At 43.2% G+C, this 19,489-nt stretch overlaps 2 protein-coding genes across 3 annotated transcripts; one reads left to right on the top strand and one right to left on the bottom strand.

Annotated features, from left to right (window-relative positions):
• Positions 1–4,062: 4,062 nt before the first annotated feature.
• On the bottom strand, positions 4,063–14,184 carry ap4m1 (adaptor related protein complex 4 subunit mu 1). Of its 2 annotated transcripts, none has more exons than XM_080483481.1 (16): positions 13,844–14,184; positions 13,361–13,419; positions 12,909–12,994; positions 12,419–12,525; positions 12,220–12,316; positions 11,829–11,939; positions 11,671–11,748; positions 10,957–11,019; positions 10,765–10,831; positions 10,510–10,563; positions 9,877–9,983; positions 8,919–9,010; positions 8,468–8,512; positions 7,013–7,063; positions 5,685–5,802; positions 4,063–5,407 (listed from the first exon to the last, which is right to left on the bottom strand). In XM_080483481.1, the coding sequence occupies exons 2-16, from the start codon at positions 13,416–13,418 to the stop codon at positions 5,216–5,218; spliced, it is 1,326 nt and encodes a 441-aa protein (XP_080339607.1). In that variant the 5' UTR covers position 13,419; positions 13,844–14,184; the 3' UTR covers positions 4,063–5,215. The 2 variants fall into 2 exon arrangements, 1 of the variants encoding a protein (XP_080339607.1); XR_013936121.1 differs by having other exon boundaries at positions 5,079–5,407; positions 5,685–6,940.
• A 252-nt stretch (positions 14,185–14,436) lies between these two features.
• On the top strand, positions 14,437–19,466 carry rbmx2 (RNA binding motif protein X-linked 2; the record flags this gene model as incomplete). Its single annotated transcript, XM_080483425.1, has 7 exons — positions 14,437–14,510; positions 16,610–16,725; positions 16,827–16,878; positions 16,957–17,086; positions 17,339–17,534; positions 17,606–17,954; positions 19,352–19,466. Exons 1-7 carry the CDS (start codon positions 14,506–14,508, stop codon positions 19,464–19,466), a joined length of 963 nt encoding a protein of 320 aa, XP_080339551.1. The 5' UTR covers positions 14,437–14,505.
• Positions 19,467–19,489: the final 23 nt, after the last annotated feature.

Here is a 19,489-nt window from a genome sequence, read left to right as displayed (position 1 = left end):
CCCTCTCCATGCGCGCGCGCGCTTGCGTGCGTGCGTGCGCGTGTATGTATGTATGCATGCATGTATGTATGTACGTGTGTTTGTACACGCGCGCGTGTGTGGGTCACGTTGCGCAACGCAGAGTTCCGACAGCCGGACAACACGAAGCTTTAAATGTTAAACGGACTGAAGATGATTCACTGAGCGCGGTGAGTCAGTGGGGCTGACAGGTTCTCCAGGAGGCTGCTCAGAGCCCCGGAACTCACTGGAACCGACATGAAACTAGTCTAACATCAGCTTTCCGATGGAAATATGAGGAAAATAAGTGAGAGACTATCTTTGGTACTTTTACCAGAGGCAGCCTGCACAACACAACCCACTAGAAAAGTTTCACACAAACTAATGCTGTGTAGCTGAACTAATCATTCTTTATTAATTACAGTTACACATCCTATACCTACAGGATGTGGTGGGAAGCCACATGAAAGATGCTCCGTGGAGCTTGTAGGAGTCAGTCAAGTCAAGTCAAGTCAGCTTTATTTATACAGCACTTTAAAACGGTTGTGGCTGAGGCCAAAGTGCTTTCCAGTAAAAGACAAAATAAAAAAGTACAGTAAAGAGTAAAAACAGTGAAATACAATAAACAAAAAATAGATTGGCAACAATAAAACCAGGGACAGAGTATCAAACATGGTTAAAAGCCAAGGAATAAAAGTGGGTTTTAAGATTAGTTTTAAAGGAGACATATCATGCTTTTAAATCCTTCCTTTTTACATATAAATCATACAGTTGTGGTCTATATAAAGCGGAACTGCAATGCTTGGGTCTGAATTCCTCATTATTAGAGCTCCACAGGCCCCTTTTCTACCCCTTTTCTGATGCGCTTCTGAGAGCAACTCGTTTTGGGGCGGTCTCTTCAAATGCAAATGAGACACTTCATACCCCGCCTCCTCTCCAGGTTGCAGAGGTGACACTCGGTTCAACGCCACCCTGTTCGGCCATCTTTGTAGTTTGATAGAACAGATACAATTATCTAGCGGCGCAGAAACTTTATATTCACACATTATTTACAAAATGTCAACAACGGAAGATTTGTCCATCCAGCCATACATGTTGGAGCCAGAGTCGGACCCGGCGGAGCGAGATGAAAATGACGATGATGCACCTACAGAACAACGTCTTCATATGGATGTAACGCAATGGTGTGTTACTATATTTACACTAACTTCTCCATCCATGCCCACTACTACAATACTGCCTGTATTACAACGACTATTTAACACAGAAGTTACATTATAATCTAAAACGAGCACACAGCGCTAACATATGAAGACGGTGCAACTGCTAATGCTAACAAAACAATGACAGGGACGTCTTATCATCACACTTTTTAGCGTTATATACAGCTTACCGAAGTGCTCTGTTCGTCGTCTCCATAGATAGAAGGAACTGACCGCTCAATCAGACCAAGTCTTTCGGCAAATCCTTCTTTATACTGGCGGAGGTTGCTGAAGCAGTCGTCCTTAAAGTGCTTCGCGCACACAAAAATGACCTTACCCACAGATGTGGGTACATTTCTGTGAAAAATAAAATTCAACCAGGCACTTCGAAAAGGTTCTAATGCTGGGAGACGGTGTAACGAAGCTTGTGGGTTACTACATCCAACAACCGAACATTTCGACTTATCCTCTCGTAACTTCGGCACCCTTCGGTTGGACTACAAAATCGCAGCGAGAAACAAAAATGGCGGATTGCTCGAAGTGTCGATGTCCTAATTTGGCAGTTCCGCCGGGAATACTGTGACGTATTAGTTCAAAAAACGTAATAGAGAATAGAAAAATCGAAACGGATCGCAAAATATGACCAAAACAGAATATAAAGATATCAACGGAGCACCTGAAGAGACTACTTTGAACTTTTCTGTACTTCTAAACACTAAATATACAACAACATGCATTTAAGGGCTAAAAAAAGTGGATTTAGCATGATATGTCCCCTTTAAAAGTGGACCGTGAGGGGGATTGTCTGACGGGCAGTGGTAGCTCATTCCACAACAGAGGGGCTGGAACAGAAAAGGCCCTGTCCCCTCTGAGCTTTCGTTTGGACCTCGGTACCTCCAGAAGAAGCTGATCAGCTGACCGGAGGCACCGAGCAGGGGTGTAGGGGTGGAGCAGCTCAGAGAGGTAGCAAGACCATTCAGAGATTTAAAAACAAATAAAAGAATCTTAAAACGAATTCTAAAATGCACAGGCAGCCAGTGGAGAGACGCCAGAACGGGTGTTATGTGCTCCCTCTTACGTGCTCCAGTTAGAAGGCGGGTCAGAGGTCATGCTCAGGGATCCGCAGTCCACAGCTTCACCTGTGCAGGATTTGAACCCGCGAACTTCTGATCTCGAGCTGCTGGGCCACCAGGAGCATCATTGCTGTTAAAACAATTTCAGCTATTCTATTCTATTCTATTCTATTCTATTCTATTCTATTCTATTCACATGAGAAGGGTTAAAACTCCTGTTGAAAACAGATCTGTTGACGTTTAAGTGGGACACTAAATATCGTTCAGATTTGGTGGAAGTCATGTCTCTGTTAGGGCTTCACTCGTTTGTGGCTTTAACGTGTGAGAAAGTCTGAAATGAATTTTAATGAGGAGGAAACAAGCCTATCATCGAAGCTGGGAAAAAACAGGAAACAGTGCAGCACTTGTGTATATATAGTGCAGATCTGCTGAATAACTAATGGGGAATCACTATGTAGCCAGTATAAAACTATCGTTGAATTATGATAAAACTATCAGGAGTGTAAAACTATTGTTTACTAGAGTATAACTACTGCATACATTGTGTAAAACTGCTTCAAAATCACTTTAAAACTGTTATGTCAATCTGCTGTCTATAAAGCTGAAGACAAACCTGGGGTTGTTTGAGTCTATAAAGTATTTTCTATTCTATTCTATTCTATTAAGAATCTTTCCAAGCAACACAAAACACTTGTAATTGATTGAGAGCATTTCTTCTTCCGTGTCTGGCTTCTTTAAGTTTAATGCAGATTGAAATTAGTTATACAGCTGTTTTTAATGATTTCAGAGCAGTTTTAGACAGTTTATTAAGTACTTACACACCGATTACAATAGTTTTACACTAGTTACACAGCATAGCTCTACTATTTATACAGCATTTCTGAACTCCTTATCCAGTAGATTCACAGATTTCACTGTTTTTATACAAGTTATACAGCCCGTTTTCACTACTTACACAGTTGACACTAGTTTTAAACTAGCTAGACGGCTTTGTTTCACCAGTAATGTCTCTAAAATCAAAGACATGTTGACTCAGAGTGACAGTGAGACACTACTTCAGGCATTTCTTACTTCCAGAGTGGACTATTATAATTGTCTTGTACTGCAATAAACTATTATCCACGTGTCTGAATATCTCCTCAAAAGGTTTCTGTTGATTGGAAATGCTGCAGCGAGAGGACTGACAGGAACCAGCAGGGGAGATACCAGATCACTCCAATATTAGCATCTCTGGCTTCCTGTTACGTCTCGAATAGAATTTCTTTAAAGCTTTTAACAACCAGCCTCCATCCTCTCTACTTTTGCGGTCAGGCTCAAGACTTTTCTAATAAGTAAACTGACATTTAGGACTGGTTCAGGCTATTTTCTGTCAAAGTTGCTATAGGTTTAGACTGCTGGGGCACCCACACTGAGTTCTTTCCCAGATGTTTCACTCTTCCCCCTGCCTGGGGCTTGAAGTGGAGGTGTGTGCTTCCAGACTTGCTGTTGTTTTCTTTGCTTTGCTGGTTTTGTCCCGCTTTACTGTGCACGGCTCTGTGCGGCTCTGCTTTGCATGGCTCTGAGACAGAGCTTTGCCCTGCACGGCCCCAGTTTGCATGGCTGTGCTTCACTTCGCCCGCCCCCACTCTGCAAAGCAGGGTTGTTATTGGTCATCTTCTCCACCACTTGCTCAGACCACGGAGTGACATCTGTATGTTGGGTAGCCTATAAAATCTGCAAGCATATAACTTGATGACGTGAAGCGTGGGTGGGTAGTTCGGCATTTTGCTTCTTCTTATTTCCTTTTTTTTGGTTTAACTGACTTTCACATAGTCCCTCTAGTCGTGGTCTTGGTGTATCTGTCATTGGCTCCTCCCTCTGTGAGTGCATATATGGTTTTACAGAATGACCTTGGTGACCTTTTTTTTTTTTTAATTTATTTAGTCACACCCCTAATAAATTGTGTAATGCTTTCAAACCAATTCAAAATTGTTGTATAACTAGTGTACAACTATAGCACAAAAAATGAGTAAAGCGTAAATGTGTTGAATAAGGAGTGTAAAACCGCTCTGACTAGTGTAAAACTACTAAACTAATTGTGCCAAACTGCTATAAAACTAATTCAAAGGTGCACCATAACTAGTGTAAAACATCTGTATAACCGTATCTAACAATTGCATCGTGTGTAAAAGTAGTGTGTAAAACTATTATTAAAACTACAGTGTAACTTCAGTAAAACTGCTTTATAGGTGTAAAAATGCTATATAGTGTGCAACTACTGTATTACCAGTGTAAAACCAAACTGTGCCTTGTTTAAAATTGCTGTATTATTAGTGTAAATGTACTGTATAACTAGTATCTGCATAAAGTGTGTAAAGCTGCTGTTCAAGTAGTGTAAAACTAATGTAAAAGAGCTGAGTAACAAGAGTAAAGCTACTACATAAATTGTTGAAACCTGCCGTGTAACTAGTGTAAACCTGCAGAATACAATATATCTAACATAAAACTGCACTATAAAAACTATACTGCACAGCAAAATTGCTTTAAAACCGCTGTATAACTAGTGGAAAACCACTGTGTGCCTAGTTTAAAGCTGCTGTATAAGTAGTGAAAACTTTTGTACAACTGTTGTCTAGCTACTGCATAAAACTACTTTAAAACTAATCTGAAACTTGTGTAGAAAAGTGCGTAACTATTGTAAACCACTGTGTACCTTGTTTAAAACTGCTGTATAACTTTTTTCTGTTGTTCAACTGGTGTCTAGTATAAAACACGGAAATGCTTCATGTGAGTTTCTTTCAATACACCAGTCAGGAAAAGTACTGATGAGGATAAAATCTGAGTTTATTTACACCCGTGACCGCTGCACTGCAGATTCATGCGTTTCCTCACAGTGACAGCAGAGACAGCAGGACTTCCTGGTGACTTCCTGTTACTTCTCGGTGACTCTCTGGTTGCGGCAGCTCACAGCCGGACCGTGTACGAGTCGGAGTGCGTGACGTATCGGACCCAGCGCTGCGATGGGCCCGGCTGAACCGGAGACAGGCGCAGGAAGCGGATCTGCAGCCCCGTGGCCGTGAACTTCGGCAACTCGAAGCTCAAACCCACCGGACCCACCTCCAACATGGAGGCCGAGCTGAGCCCGGGCACCTCCAGCTGCAGGAAGGAGGAAGTGATGGTCAGCGTCTGTCCTCATGCACACTCTACACTGTCAAAAGCACCGTGCAGAGTCAGCGTTTCACCTGGTGTGTGTGGTTCTGAGTTAAAGGGTGTTGTTTTGCTTTAAACGTGTTTGTGATGTTTCACAGGGGCTGCAGGTCAGACGGCAGCAAACAAACTCCTCACAGGCTTAAATGCCACGCTGCAGAACACATTACTGTGATGAGGCTTAGCGTGTGTGTGTGTGTGTGTGTGTGTGTGTGTGTAAGGTCACCTTGAACAGCGCTGAGAGCTGCGACCCTCCAGTGAATCGAGGAATCTGCCAGACCACGGCTCGACTCTGAGGCCTTAGCTCTGCACTCTGATCAGGACTGCTCAGCTCCTGAGACAGGCTGAACAACAACAATAACAACAACAACATCAATACAATCAGTAACAACCACAATATCAACAACTACATACACACCGTCAACACAAACAATAATACGAACACCATTAGCACACACGAACATAAGTGAGGGTGAACCAGAAGTTTGGTTCAGGAAGTGAAACGTGGTCTCATGATTGGTTAACCCTGACGCTGACTCCGCCCACACAGCCTTGGTTTCAGGTGATCAGTTTGGATCTTCACACGTTCCTGTTGGTGAAGTTTCTCTCAGCGACTCGGGACTTCCTCGTTGCACACACCAGGTCAACACTCATTCGCTCGTGAAGTTGAGTCACTGAGTAGAAGGAGTGTCAGCTGTGATAAACGACCAACATGCAGACAGCTCAGTTACTGAGGGAGGGTGGTTGTAGGAACTAGTCAGTCGAGGTAATAAGTGAGTAAATTAGTGTTGTTAGAGTAGCTAGTGAGTAATGTAATGATATTACAGTGTGAGAGAGCCGGCTGGCTGGTTGCTGAGCTGGCTGGTCTGTGGTTTAGAAGGTAGAATAGTTGGGATGATGTTCAGATTGGCAGTTTAGTTGATTGGTATATAGGTTGGTCTATTGGCTGGGTGGTTGGACAGTCAGCTGGCTGGTTGGTTGGTCTATTGGTTGGCTGGTTCGTTTATTGATTGATCTATTAGCTGGTTGGTTAGTCGGTCGGCTGGTTGGTTTAATGGTCAGCTTATTGGTTGGTCTATTGGTTGGCTCGTTGGCTGGTTCATTAATTAGCCGGCTAGTTGGTTGACTGGTTGATTTGTGGGCTGGTTGATTTGTTGCTTGGTTAACTGGTTGATTGATTGATTGGCTGATTGGTCACCTGGACTTGCCTGAACAGTGTCGGAGGATCTGATGGTGGAGGAGCCTTCAGGAGTTGAACAGGTTATGTGACAAACAACTTTTCTGCTGCTGCATTTTAGTTTATATAAACTGATAAACTCTGAGCTCCTCCCTCCAACATTTCCATGACTTTACATAACAAAACAGCAGCACTTCCCTTTGCCAGAAGGAGAAACTTCCTCCTGGTGTGTGTGTGTGACGTGCTGAGCGCCGCAGGCCAACGGTGACTCAACGTCAGGTCCAGAGAGCGCCGGGACAAACAAACTGACATTCAAAGTGAGGTGGGGACACATTTACATGGGAGACGATGGGAACATTTGACTGAGAGTGCCTCACCTCACGGAGCCTTTGGGGACGGGAACAGTGGCGCTCACATTGATGGCAGCACTGCGAAAACAAAGCGCCATCATCATCATCATCCTCGGTAATCCTCAGTGTATTCATTAACAAGAGTGCTGCTGCTGAGCTGCTTCACGCTCCACTTCATCCATCCTCCTGCTTCAAACACACTGTGTCCTCATGTTTCAGCTGTTTGGAGGTTTTTGTGGACAGCTGACAGACTTTATACACTAGGAAATTAAATAAAAGATCTGTGAGCAGCTGACCCCCACCCCCCTACATTTTGTACCAGACGTCTTTGGTTTTGGTGCGTTCAAATCTGAGCAGTCCCACCTGCTCCTCCTCTCTTCGCTGCACAGGCCTGGACTCCTCTGGACCTCTGACTCAACATCTCAAACTGGCTATTTTCCTCAAACAATTTCTGCTTTGTGACCAGTCTCAAACCTCGTAGAAACCAATGTGAACTAGTCTACAACTAAAACCAATCCATAATGAGTATATAATATGGCCAAACTCTTCATTAACTACTTTAAAACCAATCTATGACCAGAGGCCCTGTTCCATCAGAGCAGATCACTTTATGGTGATGTCTGGGTGCTATTAGGGCCCCCTGGTGGTGGACACCGATCACTACACAAAGAGGAGTCTGAGGGTGCGTCCGAATAGTCCCTCCTATCTCCTTTCCCATCTACTTTTCCTCAACCCCAGAAGTGTTTAAGTGGCGGCCATGATAAGGAACGTTTGAATTCTCAAAGGGTTAAGGAAAGGAGGCTAAGTGCTTCCTTTATAACCTCTTTTAGCCGAGGAAACACTGATGCTTCCTTTACCAAAGGAGACCAGATCATGCTGCCCCACAATTCCTTGCGGCGACAACATTTAAAGGGACTCACTCATCAGAGCGTTCAGGGAAACTCAGGATGACTCAAAGCAGATCCAAAGTTACCAATGCAATAATCTGCATTGAACAACTTTAAATAATCTAAAACTATATCCCAACTATGAATGTTATGCGGATGTTGTAAAATGAACACAGTAAAGTAAACTTGTTGTGCAGCCTATACTCTTATTATTTATTTCTTCACCTGGCAGCCTCTTTTCCTTTGATTTCAATTCAAACCTTGTGATATTTGAGATTATATCAGAAGTTAGAGACACAGAGGAAAGTAGTAGAAATGCGTTTTGTAGTCCATTTTCTGAAATTTTTAGTTTTTTCACCCGGCAGACGTCCCTAACGTCAGATTATTATTATGTCACCTAGTGGAAGTGCGGTCCGATTGTCAAAACAATGTGATCGCCTTTTCCTCACTCCTTTAGGAGGCCTCCTAATGCCTTTCCTTAACCCCATGATGTCATCAAGGAAATGTGGATAGGAAAGGAGATAGGAGGGACTATTCGGAAGCACCCATAATGTTTTGGCTGATGGGTGGAGGTGAGGTTATGTGTTGCACTGACCTCTTTGGTGGCAGATCACAGCGAAGCTTCAGATACATGAGCAGCCTGCAGACACAACGTCACACTTTTAAGTGAAATACACAACTCCATTTCACAACATGTTTTCAAACAGAAACAAACAACAGATTAAGAGGAAAGTTCCGGCTATAAAGGTCAAATTACAATCTATGTGAGGACTGCTAAACATTGGATAAACTCAGGATGCAGGCATAGCATTTTAGATAAATAAATAGTTAACTGAGATAAATGTTTATTTTATTAAATAACTGTTCAGACTGTGAATGACTTTGTGTTTAAAAAGAGTCAGAGGTCAGCTGTCTGGACTGCATCATCCCTCAACACTGAGAAACAAAAACATCTTCTGCTTCTCTTTTCGTGAAGGACGGAGTGACACCTGGTGGAGAAGCTGAAGAATGCAGTCACAACAAGCAGTGTGAGCAGAGGTCTGTACCTTCCTCCTCCGTCACGCTCCAACGTCGGGAAGAGGCGAAAAGGAGGCGCTGAGGGCAGCTCATCACTGAGCTGGTACTGCATGACTGTTTGCTGTGAGGGGGAAGTTAAAACAGTGGAAAAGTTCAAAACGGCCTATAAGGTGTTAACAATGTATTTTACTGTACTTAGTTTGGATTGTTTTCAGCCTAAATCACCCTGAACTGAAGCTAACAAGCTCTACTGTAGTACCACTTTGTACCAGCAGGTGGTGCAGTGAGTCTTTTTGCCATTCTGCCTGCCCCGTGTATACGACAGCGTTTCAACGTATCATTTTTGCTTATTTGTTGGTTGTTTTTGCAATGAAACCACACACACATGCAGCAGAGAACAACACACTATAAACATTACAATTGGAGAACATGGACAGACGACCAAGTTGGATTGTTATCATGGTGACTGTCAATATAAAACTACCAAGTCCCAAGAGAATATGGACTGGGAGTCATGACATGACGGAGGACACATTATTCTTACTGTCCAGCTACTTGCGCAGAGGAACTATTAACTACAGCTCTGTTGCGCATGCAGGGTTTCAGAAAAGTTGCATTTTTCTATTTCCATAGAGACGGAGTGGGACTGTTTTCAAAAGGTTTTTACTGGCTATGAGCACCGTTGTCGTGTAAACAAGCATCCAAAACGCAGCAAAACGTTTCCATTTTCACTTGAAAAAGCCTCAGCGCTGCCCCCAGAGGGCAGGATGGGTATCAAACATTTCTTTCCAGCAGTAAGAAGATAACGAGGCTCGGTTTCAGGATGGCTTTCTCTCACTCAACAAAGCTTTTGCACACAAAGTAATTTAGCAGAAAATGTCTTAAATTCTGAATACATTCGTGTGTGTGTGTGTGTGTGTGTGTGTGTGTGTGTGTGTGTGTGTGTGTGTGTGTGTGTGTGTGTGTGTGTGTGTGTGTGTGTGTTACCTCGCCCTGACTTGGACACAGCCGCAGGATACGGTGGCTGTCGAATTCATCCAGTCGCACCGCCTGATGGAAGCTGCACTCGTCAACGCGCACCGCCGCTCCGTAACCTGCAGCACCAGCCAATCAGAAGGCAAGAAAGACATTTGTCACTCACCACAAACACACAGATTAATCCACAAGCCAACCTAATTCTACCTATTCTTCTCGATATCAAAATATAATTTATTATGTTCTTGAAAAAGGTCTTGCTTATGTATATTAGAGGAAAAACAAATAATGACTTATGGTTGATCAGTTGAACGACCTCATATGGATGTAGTTCAATGGAGAAGTTTATCTTCTTTCCCTTTTCTAATGTCCATCCTTTCTATAAGTTATGAGTCTTGGCGAATGCAACATGATTTTTTTTAAGTTGCCTTCTGTTTAATGCCGGTCTTAGAGCACTAACTTGTCATACTGTTGATACAGGGTTTCTGGAAGCTCTGCTGCTTTTAAAAAGAGCTGGCCTTAGACAACCGCACCAAGAAAACTCTCAAATAGTTGCAGCCCCGGACTTGCCTGATTTAACCTTTAACAAAAAGGTCAACAGTTTCACCAAGACTTAGATGATGGAGAAGTGTTGCAGTGTCGTACCTCTGAGCTGTGACTTCCCGATACTGAACTCCTCGTTCAGACCAATCCTTAACTCTGAAGACACACACACAGTCAGAAATGAGTTTAACGAAGTCATAAAACAGGTTTAAGGACATTTTTCTAGGAAAAGCACACAGAAATACTCGAGTACAGTCACAGAGTATATTCACTATGATATCTGACAGCTCTGCTGTTCTGTGGTTGCTGGGACAGTAGAGAGGAACTATAATACTGCGTGGTAGTTTAGAGATTCACCGGAGCAGTTCGGCATGTAGCACTTCACTCTGATCTCTCCCTCCACGTCCGCCTTCATCAGAACTCCCTGGAAACACACACAGGGACACACAGGAGCCCACATTACCCACAATGCACCATCGCACTTCCCGCTCCTCAGCCTGCTGAAACACACCAACATCTCAGGAGTTACAGGCGACGGAAATCACTCACATTGGAGCCGATGACGACGGACAGCCTCTCGATCACGTCCACGAATATTTCACTCTTCCCTCCCTGAGAGGAACAAAAGAACATGTTGTGTTGAGGCACTTCGAAGAGCCTGTTGGTTCCTCGGAGGAGAAGATTGTTTGTTACATGATGTTTGTAGCAAACGCAGCCAACAGATATATTCACCAGTTCTAAGAAAGATAGTTTAACTTTAAAGATGATGAAATAATTGTTCTGCTCTGGTGTGTTCAAAGTTCATTTTCAAATGTTCAAAATGTGATTTCATAGGTTTAAAGGTCAACCGTCATGTACACAGATTAAATATCTTTATGGTCAGAGTTCCATCTTATTAAAAAAAATACATAAATCCAATATGGCCGCCGTCTTGCATCGTCACTATAGGCCAGTATTCCATTATCTCAAACCAATTCTAAATTACAGCCCATGGGATTTCGATTAAAAATGTTATTACTAATTAGTTGCACAATTTTCTGTAATTAATTGCAAAAATCGCATCGTTTTGCTCCTGAAGACTGAAGCTTGTAATGGATATTTATTCAGGGAAAACCACAGAATATATATATTTATTTATACCAAAAATAACTTCAGCATCTAAAGGGTTAATGGTTCACACAAGTGTGTACAGATGTGTTAATGGGTCTGCCAGGTGTTTCTAGGTGTGTTAATAGGTGTGTACAGGTGTGTACAGGTGTGTACCTGCTCTCGGCTGCTCTGGATGGGTCGTGTGGCCGCTGAGCTAGGAGCCACTTTACTCTGCTGGGTCTCTGCTCCAAACTGTAAACAACAACAAACAGTTTACCCTCCAGTCACGGCAGCGTTTCGTCTATTCATGAAGTGCGTTTGTGTTTCGGTACCAGTCCAACGTTACTGAGATCAAATAGGCTGAACGGTCTGAGAGACACCGCTTCAGTCTGGATGAAGTTCTTCAAAACATCAGAGGAGGTCGTCTGGATGTAACCAAAGTCCTGAGAGAGAGAGAGAGAGAGAGAGAGAGAGAGAGAGAGAGAGAGAGAGAGAGTTTGTCAGCAGAGTGATAGAAATCTAGAGTTCAGATAGCCGGTTAAAGCACCCACAACAAGACGAGGAGAGCCGCTCTGCTTCAACCTCTGCTGGAACACCTCCTGCTCTGTGGAACCACTGAGCGAGGTTCCCCTGATCCTTCGAATAAAATTCTAGAGTCATGAAAAAGTTGTAGGTGTGGAAAATAAGACTACCAAGTGGACAGAAGCTGTACGGAAGACTCACCAGCACCTCGTCCAGAAGCTCATAGATGAGGGCAAAATTCATGTGGACGGACTTCTCAGACAGACTGCCGCAGTAATCTTTGACCAGAGCAGCAAACCTGAAACACAACGGCTTGTTCAGAAAGTGTTCACACACAGTGTGTGTGTGAGTGTTTGTGTTTACAGAGATACAGATGAGGCGTTCAGGGACCTGCACACACCTGTTGAGGAACTCGATGATCGTGAAAGGTGAGGAGTCATCCCTCGTCGTAGCGACCCAGTAGAGCCCCCCCTGTCTGACATGGACGAAGTGAAGGTCTTTGTGCGTCTGTGGGGACAAAACGCAGCACAGACAAGGCGTTCAAGGACCTTTTGTTGCTCAGTTATTTACAGCGACAGTAAGTACTCGTCTACTTCAAGGTTGATTTCACCTTCGAGAGGAAAAAAAAGATGCAGGTTTTTCAGTGAAAGTACTTAAATCTGAAGTCTTTCAATATTTCCTGAAGACATTTTGGATAAATTCATGCATTTCACATGTCTTACCAGTTTGTGACACTTTAACTTGGAAAGTACAATATGTATATAAAATATGCTGCGAGGTGCTGAACAAGGAGTCGGATCGAAGGAAGTGTTGGATCTCTAAACGAAGTTCAAAACAGCTTTAATCTGCTGCGACTGCATTTTCACAACGAAACGCTCTGTGACTGTTACCATGACGACTGGCGGCTGGTCTCCACTCAGTGAAGTTACTTTCTCGTAGAAGATACCGACCACATCGCGACTGGCTTCCCCGCGGACTGATGGAAGGAGTCGAGGTCCACTTTCACACAGAATATGTAACCAACACGTGCATTTTTACCATTTATTGAAAATAAATAAAACTATGACCTTTGTCAATTGTTTTCTGTCATCATTAAAAATGCAACAACAAACCACACACTATTAAAAAAAAACAACTTCCATTGTTGGTTTTAAAACGTTGGTACAGTTTTCCCTCTTAAGAATCACAAATAAATATATATATTTAATGCAAAAATTGACATTTTAACTTTGTCTTAAACCTGCCAGATGTAATGAGGAAGAAAATATTGGTGACAACACTTATATTGTCAAATAATAATATAAAATGTGTCAATGTGAAAATGATCAATCATAGAGGATACAGTCTTTATAAATGAGGTGGTCGCCCTTTGAGGACAGAATGAAAACCTGAGAGATCATCCTGTAGAGAGAAACAACGAAACAGATAAAAACAATCAATGACTATCTCAAAACATTTCAATCAGATCAGGTGGATGTAGTAATGTAATGTTCTCCTTTATCGGTTCATGTTGGGTTTTTTTAATGAGGCTTATTGTTTTAAATAAATGGAGCAGAATTTATTAGATTATATCAGATCAGAGTTTATCAATCCCACATGGGGAAATTCAGTCATCACAGCAGCTCACATTGCACAGTAAGATAGTTAGGACAGTGGCACACAAGAGAATAGACCATGTATATAAAAGAAGATTAGTATAGTTATATATATACACATGGAAGTACAGGAGAGCCAAATGAGGGAAAATACACACAGTAGCAGTAATATTTACAATATTTGCAGTATTATCTGCTGAATCTGTGGTTGTCTTTTCTGCTTTACTTACCCGCCGGAACTTCACGGCTAAGGGGGAATATAAATATTAGACGATTCCAACTATTTCCTCAAAAATCCATGAAAAGTCATCTAGTGGCTGCAGCACAGCAGCCAGCGTGAGGCTGGATAACACGGCTAATTGTATGTTAAGCTTATTCAACGCAGTATATTTTAAACATGAAGGATGTTCAATGACAGCTGTATATATTCAAACGTCCAACACCGGTGAATATATCAGAATAAAACGTTTAATTAAATCCATAAATACATAGAAACTTTCTCTCAAGACGTTAGCTCCTTGGCTAAAGCCACAGTGGTGTTAGTAAACAGTCAGTGTTATCAGGTAGCATCACAGCGCCCCCTGCTGGTTCGGCGGATAAACCTACGTTTTACCATTTCATCAACAGTTATAAAATTAAAACTTGTCTGTCTGTACCAATATAATCTATTCGCGGTAATATACACTTTCAAATTAATTTAGAAAAAGAAATTCAGCTAAAATATTGGTACGTATGTCTTTTCTGGTAGTTGTAGTTACAACTGTCAAACGCCAGGAGGCATCATAGGCGGACGTGGTTCATGTTCGCACCGGAAGCAGATTGTAGCACTACACCGGTGATTAGCAGTCTATGGTCGCTGCAGCAGCTGTAGCAGCATCAGAAGCACGTCATCATGAAGTAAGTAAACAATTCTCCACAACAACGCTTCAGTCTTCATCTTTAGTCGCTGATTTTGACTGTTTTGATCCCCTGGCTTTCCGTAATGTTCACAAACATACAAGCACCGCCTCGCTAATGCTAACAGAAAGCTATGAGGCTGAACACACAGGACCACTTTCTTCCTTGATTCACCATTTAACAAACTATTTACATGACGCGTGAAGTTGGTGTAAATGCACACATAACGACCAATAGTTGTAAGTCATTAGGCTGCGATGATTTTCCTTTATCCGGTGTATTGATCTTTCTGGTTTCCCTGGTAACTGGTGACCGACTCAGTTTCGCATCTATTGAGGGAGGAAAGTCACCAATACAAAGAGACTCGTAAATCTGAATCAGCGGTTATGGTGGGGCATCATTTCTCTCTCTCGCACCAAATGTGGCCAATTTGCTGAAACTAAACTGAGACATTTCAGAAGACATCAAGAGTCGTTATCCTTCCGCTCAGCGTGTACTTGATATTTATAATACTTACCTTGTGTTTCATGAGGCTTAAAAACAGTTGCAACGTCTGCTTGTTCCATTTCTTGCCCCGTACCCGAATCATGGTCCCCCAATCTATCTGTCTATATGTCCTATCCTTTCCTCTCTTCTACCCCGAGTCTGGTTTGTGCAAAGGTTTCTTCCTGTTAAAGGGAGTTTTTCCTTTCTTCTCCAGAATAGCAAAAAAATCTGCTTGCTCATGTGGTTTTTTGGGGCTTTTCTCTGTTAAAAGCACATATAAATGACTGTGTTGTATTTGTTGCTATATAAATAAAAATTGAATTTGAAAAAGGAAAAGTTTGTTATTTGCCTCAGTGAGCTTTTCCACAGTGAAATTTAGGAGTAAAGGTGCAGGGTGTAATATTCCTGTAATACTCCTCCTGTGCTCTGGGTGGCACCAGTGTGTCTGGTGCCTGAATCGTCATTGTTTGGATTGGATGCAGGAAGAAGTGGCACTAGGCCTGTCACAATAACAAATTTTGCTGGATGATAAATTGTCCCAGAAATGATTGCGATAAATGATAATATTGCCGTTTTGATACAATTTTTCCACTAATATATTAATAATGGTATAAAAATGCAAGCATACCCTTTTAAAGATAAATAAAGTTTTATTTCTTAAGAATATTTAAAATTGGAATTGGATTATGAAAAAACACATTGTAAATATCCAAAATAAACAATCTAAACAACCTCTCTCTCTCCCTCTCCTCCTCACGAGGCTCTCATGCTGCACTCAGGTGTGCCAGGTGCCCCCCCCCCCCCCCACACGATAGTGATTGACAGGCAGTGTTGGGAAAGTTCAGTTCACAAATTTTAATATGAACTAGTTCAGTTCATAGTTCTAAATTCATAGTTCCAAAAATTAACTAGTTCCTAATAATTTTTTGCTAGCCCTTAAAAAGCAGAGTCATCCACCAGGGTTCAAAGCATGTTAAAAAAAAAAAAGCAGCTGCTTGTCGTCCGGAAAATACGGTAACGATATGAAGATGAAGTATTAATGGTGGAGACAGAGTCTGAGGTAGTGCGGCTGTCTTCTATTTGTTTTTGTCGTGATGCTTCGCATTTTGATGACGTATGTGGCGACGCTGGTGGCTGCTGTTACCAGATTGGCTGTTTTCCCCCCCGACATGTTAAGGCCCGTTTACAGTGAGCCTTACCCGGGTTCTCCACTGGAAGGCTCAGAAATCTGGCAACTCTCTAAAACGACATAAAACTGTGAGAGCGCCGTTCACTAACACCAGAAGGAGCGCCGCTCACAGTGACGTCTTTGGTAAATGAAAAATTATCGAGCCTGGCAAACTTATCGAGCTCAATTTTAATTATCGTGCAATTAATTGATTTTTTGATTATCGCGACAGGCCTAAGTGGCACTAGTTTATGTAACATTGAAAGTCTATTTTTATGATATATTTCATTCAAAATCACACCGCTAAATCTTTTAAAATCCCACAAACAGTAAAGAAATCTAAATTTAAAATCCAAAACTAAAAGGCTTTTTCTTTCAAATGGTGATGGTGGTCCATGATGGACCCTCGCTTTCTCCTGTGAGTCTGAAGGCTGTTTGTTTTCAGTCCGCTGACGAAGGTGAAGTTGATCAACGAGCTGAACGAGCGTGAGGCCGACCTTGGCATCAAGGAGTCCGTCTCCTGGCACAACGTTTACCGAGACAGCGCCTGGATCTTTGTCGGTGAGAAACTCATAGTCTGCACCCCAGGTGTGAGCTTACAGATCCTCCGCCCAGCAGGGGGCACTCAACTCACTCTTTGTCACACACTTTGTTTCCTGCAGGAGGCTTCCCGTACGACTTGACTGAAGGCGACTTGATATGCGTCTTTTCTCAGTAAGTTAACAACCAATAACGTGGTTGTCGTGGAAACCGCGACCAGCCACATGCTTGACGTGGCGTTTTGTTGTTCAGGTACGGCGAGGTCGTCAACATCAACCTGGTACGAGACAAGAAGACTGGAAAGTCCAAAGGTTTCTGTTTCCTCTGCTACGAAGACCAGCGGAGCACCGTGCTGGCTGTGGACAACTTCAATGGAATCAAGGTCACGCACGCACACACACACACACACACACCCACACACACCCACACACACACACACACACACACACACACACACACACACACACACACACACACACACACACACACACACACACACACACACACACACACACGTGCAGATGTGAGGTCAGGTCTTCTCTGATTGGCTGACTGTGTGTTTTGAGCCAATCTCCAGCTGCTGTCACACAGGACACTTTTATTCTGAAAGTGCTCTGGTCTGTTAATCCTCCAGATTAAAGGTCGGACGCTCCGCGTCGACCACGTCAAAGATTATCGCCCCCCCAAAGACGGCGAGGAGATAGATGACGTGACCAAGCGTCTGAGGGAGGACGGCTGCGCTCCCGCCGCGTCCGCTGCTCCCGAGGCCTCCTCGTCTTCGCTGGAGGAAGAGGAGGTGTACGAGGTCCCGGTCAAGAAGCCCAAGAAAGGTGAGGTCACTTCCTGTTTCCTGTCAGACCAGCCGGGGTTTCACCGTTCTCACCTGAGCTTCCCGTTTCAGACAAGAAAGAGAAGAAGAAGAAGAAGAAAAAGGAGAAGAAGAAAAAGAAGGAGAGGAAGAGCCGGGCAGATTCCTCCTCCTCATCCTCCTCCTCCTCGCCTCCTCCTGCTGCTCCTCCTGCCATCAGAGTCAAGGAGGAGAAGGAGGACGCCTCCTATGACAACTACAACCACAGGAGGGTGCCATCGTCTCAGAACGGAGAGAGAACCAGGGGTGGGGAGGAGGAGAGAAGGAGGGAGACGGACAGAGACAGAGAGGAAGACAGGAGGATGTGGAGCGAGAGAGAGGGGGAGAGAAAGAGGGAGGCAGAGGGAGAGAGGAGAGAGGCAGACAGAGAGGGAGAGAGGAGGTTGGAGATGGAGAGAGAGGGAGATAGGAAGATGGAGAGGGAGGGAGAGAGGAGGAGAGAGATGGAGAGAGAGGGAGATAGGAAGATGGAGAGGGAGGGAGAGAGGAAGATGGAGAGGGAGGGAGAGAGGAAGATGGAGAGGGAGGGAGATAGGAAGATGGAGAGGGAGGGAGAGAGGAGGAGGGAGATGGCGAGAGGGGGAGAGAGGAGCAGAGAGGGAGAGAGGAGGAGAGAGGTAGACAGAGATGGCGAGAGGGAGGGAGAGAGGAGGAGAGAGGTAGACAGAGATGGCGAGAGGGAGGGAGAGAGGAGGAGGGAAGCAGACAGAGAGGAGAAGAGAAAAGAGGACAGAAGACGAGATGCAGAGAGAGAGAGGGAGAAGGACAGAGACTACAAAAGAAGAGACAGAGACAGAGAAGACAGGAAGTGAAAAGACAGAGGAAGAGACACAGACGGGAAATAAAAGGACAAATTCCAACACGGTCATTTTTTATTTCGAATCTTTACGTTTGACATGCTGATATATAATGTTCAACTTAAAGCACAAAACTGATTGGTTGTCTCTGTTGCCATGGCGACTTGTTTCATTCAATTTATGCTTTGTACGGTGGAGATCATTCATCGCGATGAGTTCAACTGTAAAAATGTCATTACAGCTTCATATTTATCTCTGAAAATTTCACTGTTTATGTTTTATAATAAAAGAATTTCAGTAGAAAAAAAAAAGTTTCAAAGTGCTGCCGTCTGTTTTCATGCATTTGACCACAAGTTGTCCTTTTATTACTTTTCAGTTGACTTTGCCGTTTCCGTGGAAACGGAAATACTTTCAACAAAATGCAAAAATTATGCGTTTTCACTTGAAATGTGTGAAAAGGTTTTAACACTCACAAATCTGCATTTTCTTGGGCTTAAATTAAAAAAAAAAACACGAAGAAAAAAAAAGCCCAACGAATCATGATGAGGTAATGAAGTTAGTTGATTTCAGAGTTTACATTTACCTGCACGTGTTTTTATTCCTGCATCACTTTAGATTTTAATTTCCCTGAACTTTAAATTCTAATAGATGAAATTAAAAATAAAATGGAAAAAGAAAAGTGCCTGAAGTAAGTCAACTTCCTGAACTTAGTTTTTGTTGCTATGCAGGAAACCTGCTCTCAGAGGTCAGACGTGACGACAGGTTCAGGAACAGGAAATCATTGGTTTTTTTTTCCAATGTTTATAAATCAAAGCACTAAGATGTTTGTGTGCTTAAAACTGATTCAAGTTTTCCCTGAAGAGGTTTGAGCACCAGAAGGAGAGGAGGAGAGAGAGGAGCAGGAGGTGAAGAGGAGGAGGAGCCAGAGGAGGAGAGGAGAAGAAGAGCGGCTGATAGAAAACTAAGGCTCTGGTCGCTGCAGGAGGTCTTCGTTTTTGTCTCTGAGTTTTGAGGAGGAGCAGTGTGGAGCAGTGAGGAGGAGCCTGGTAGCTCCTCTTCCTCCTGCACAGAAACATCTGAGCATCCTCAGAGTTTGACTCGACACTGTCATGGCGGACGC

The sequence above is a fragment of the Lipophrys pholis genome (assembly GCF_963383615.2).
Source record: "Lipophrys pholis genome assembly, chromosome: 16".
Classification (NCBI taxonomy): Eukaryota; Metazoa; Chordata; class Actinopteri; order Blenniiformes; family Blenniidae; genus Lipophrys; species Lipophrys pholis.
Note: the sequence above shows the minus strand (reverse complement) of the source record. Positions and strands in the feature narration are given on the sequence as shown.

What these genes read in the sequence shown, in the direction of transcription:
- ap4m1 (XM_080483481.1), bottom strand. Translation starts at nt 13,418, where the DNA reads ATGATCTCTCAGGTTTTCATTCTGTCCTCAAAGGGCGACCACCTCATT. An exon ending in TGTGTCCAAGTCAGGGCGAG is followed by an intron (nt 9,011 to 9,876) that starts GTAACACACACA and finishes TCCCCCTCACAG; the next exon opens with CAAACAGTCATGCAGTACCA. An exon ending in GAGCGTGACGGAGGAGGAAG is followed by an intron (nt 8,513 to 8,918) that starts GTACAGACCTCT and finishes TTGTGTCTGCAG; the next exon opens with GCTGCTCATGTATCTGAAGC.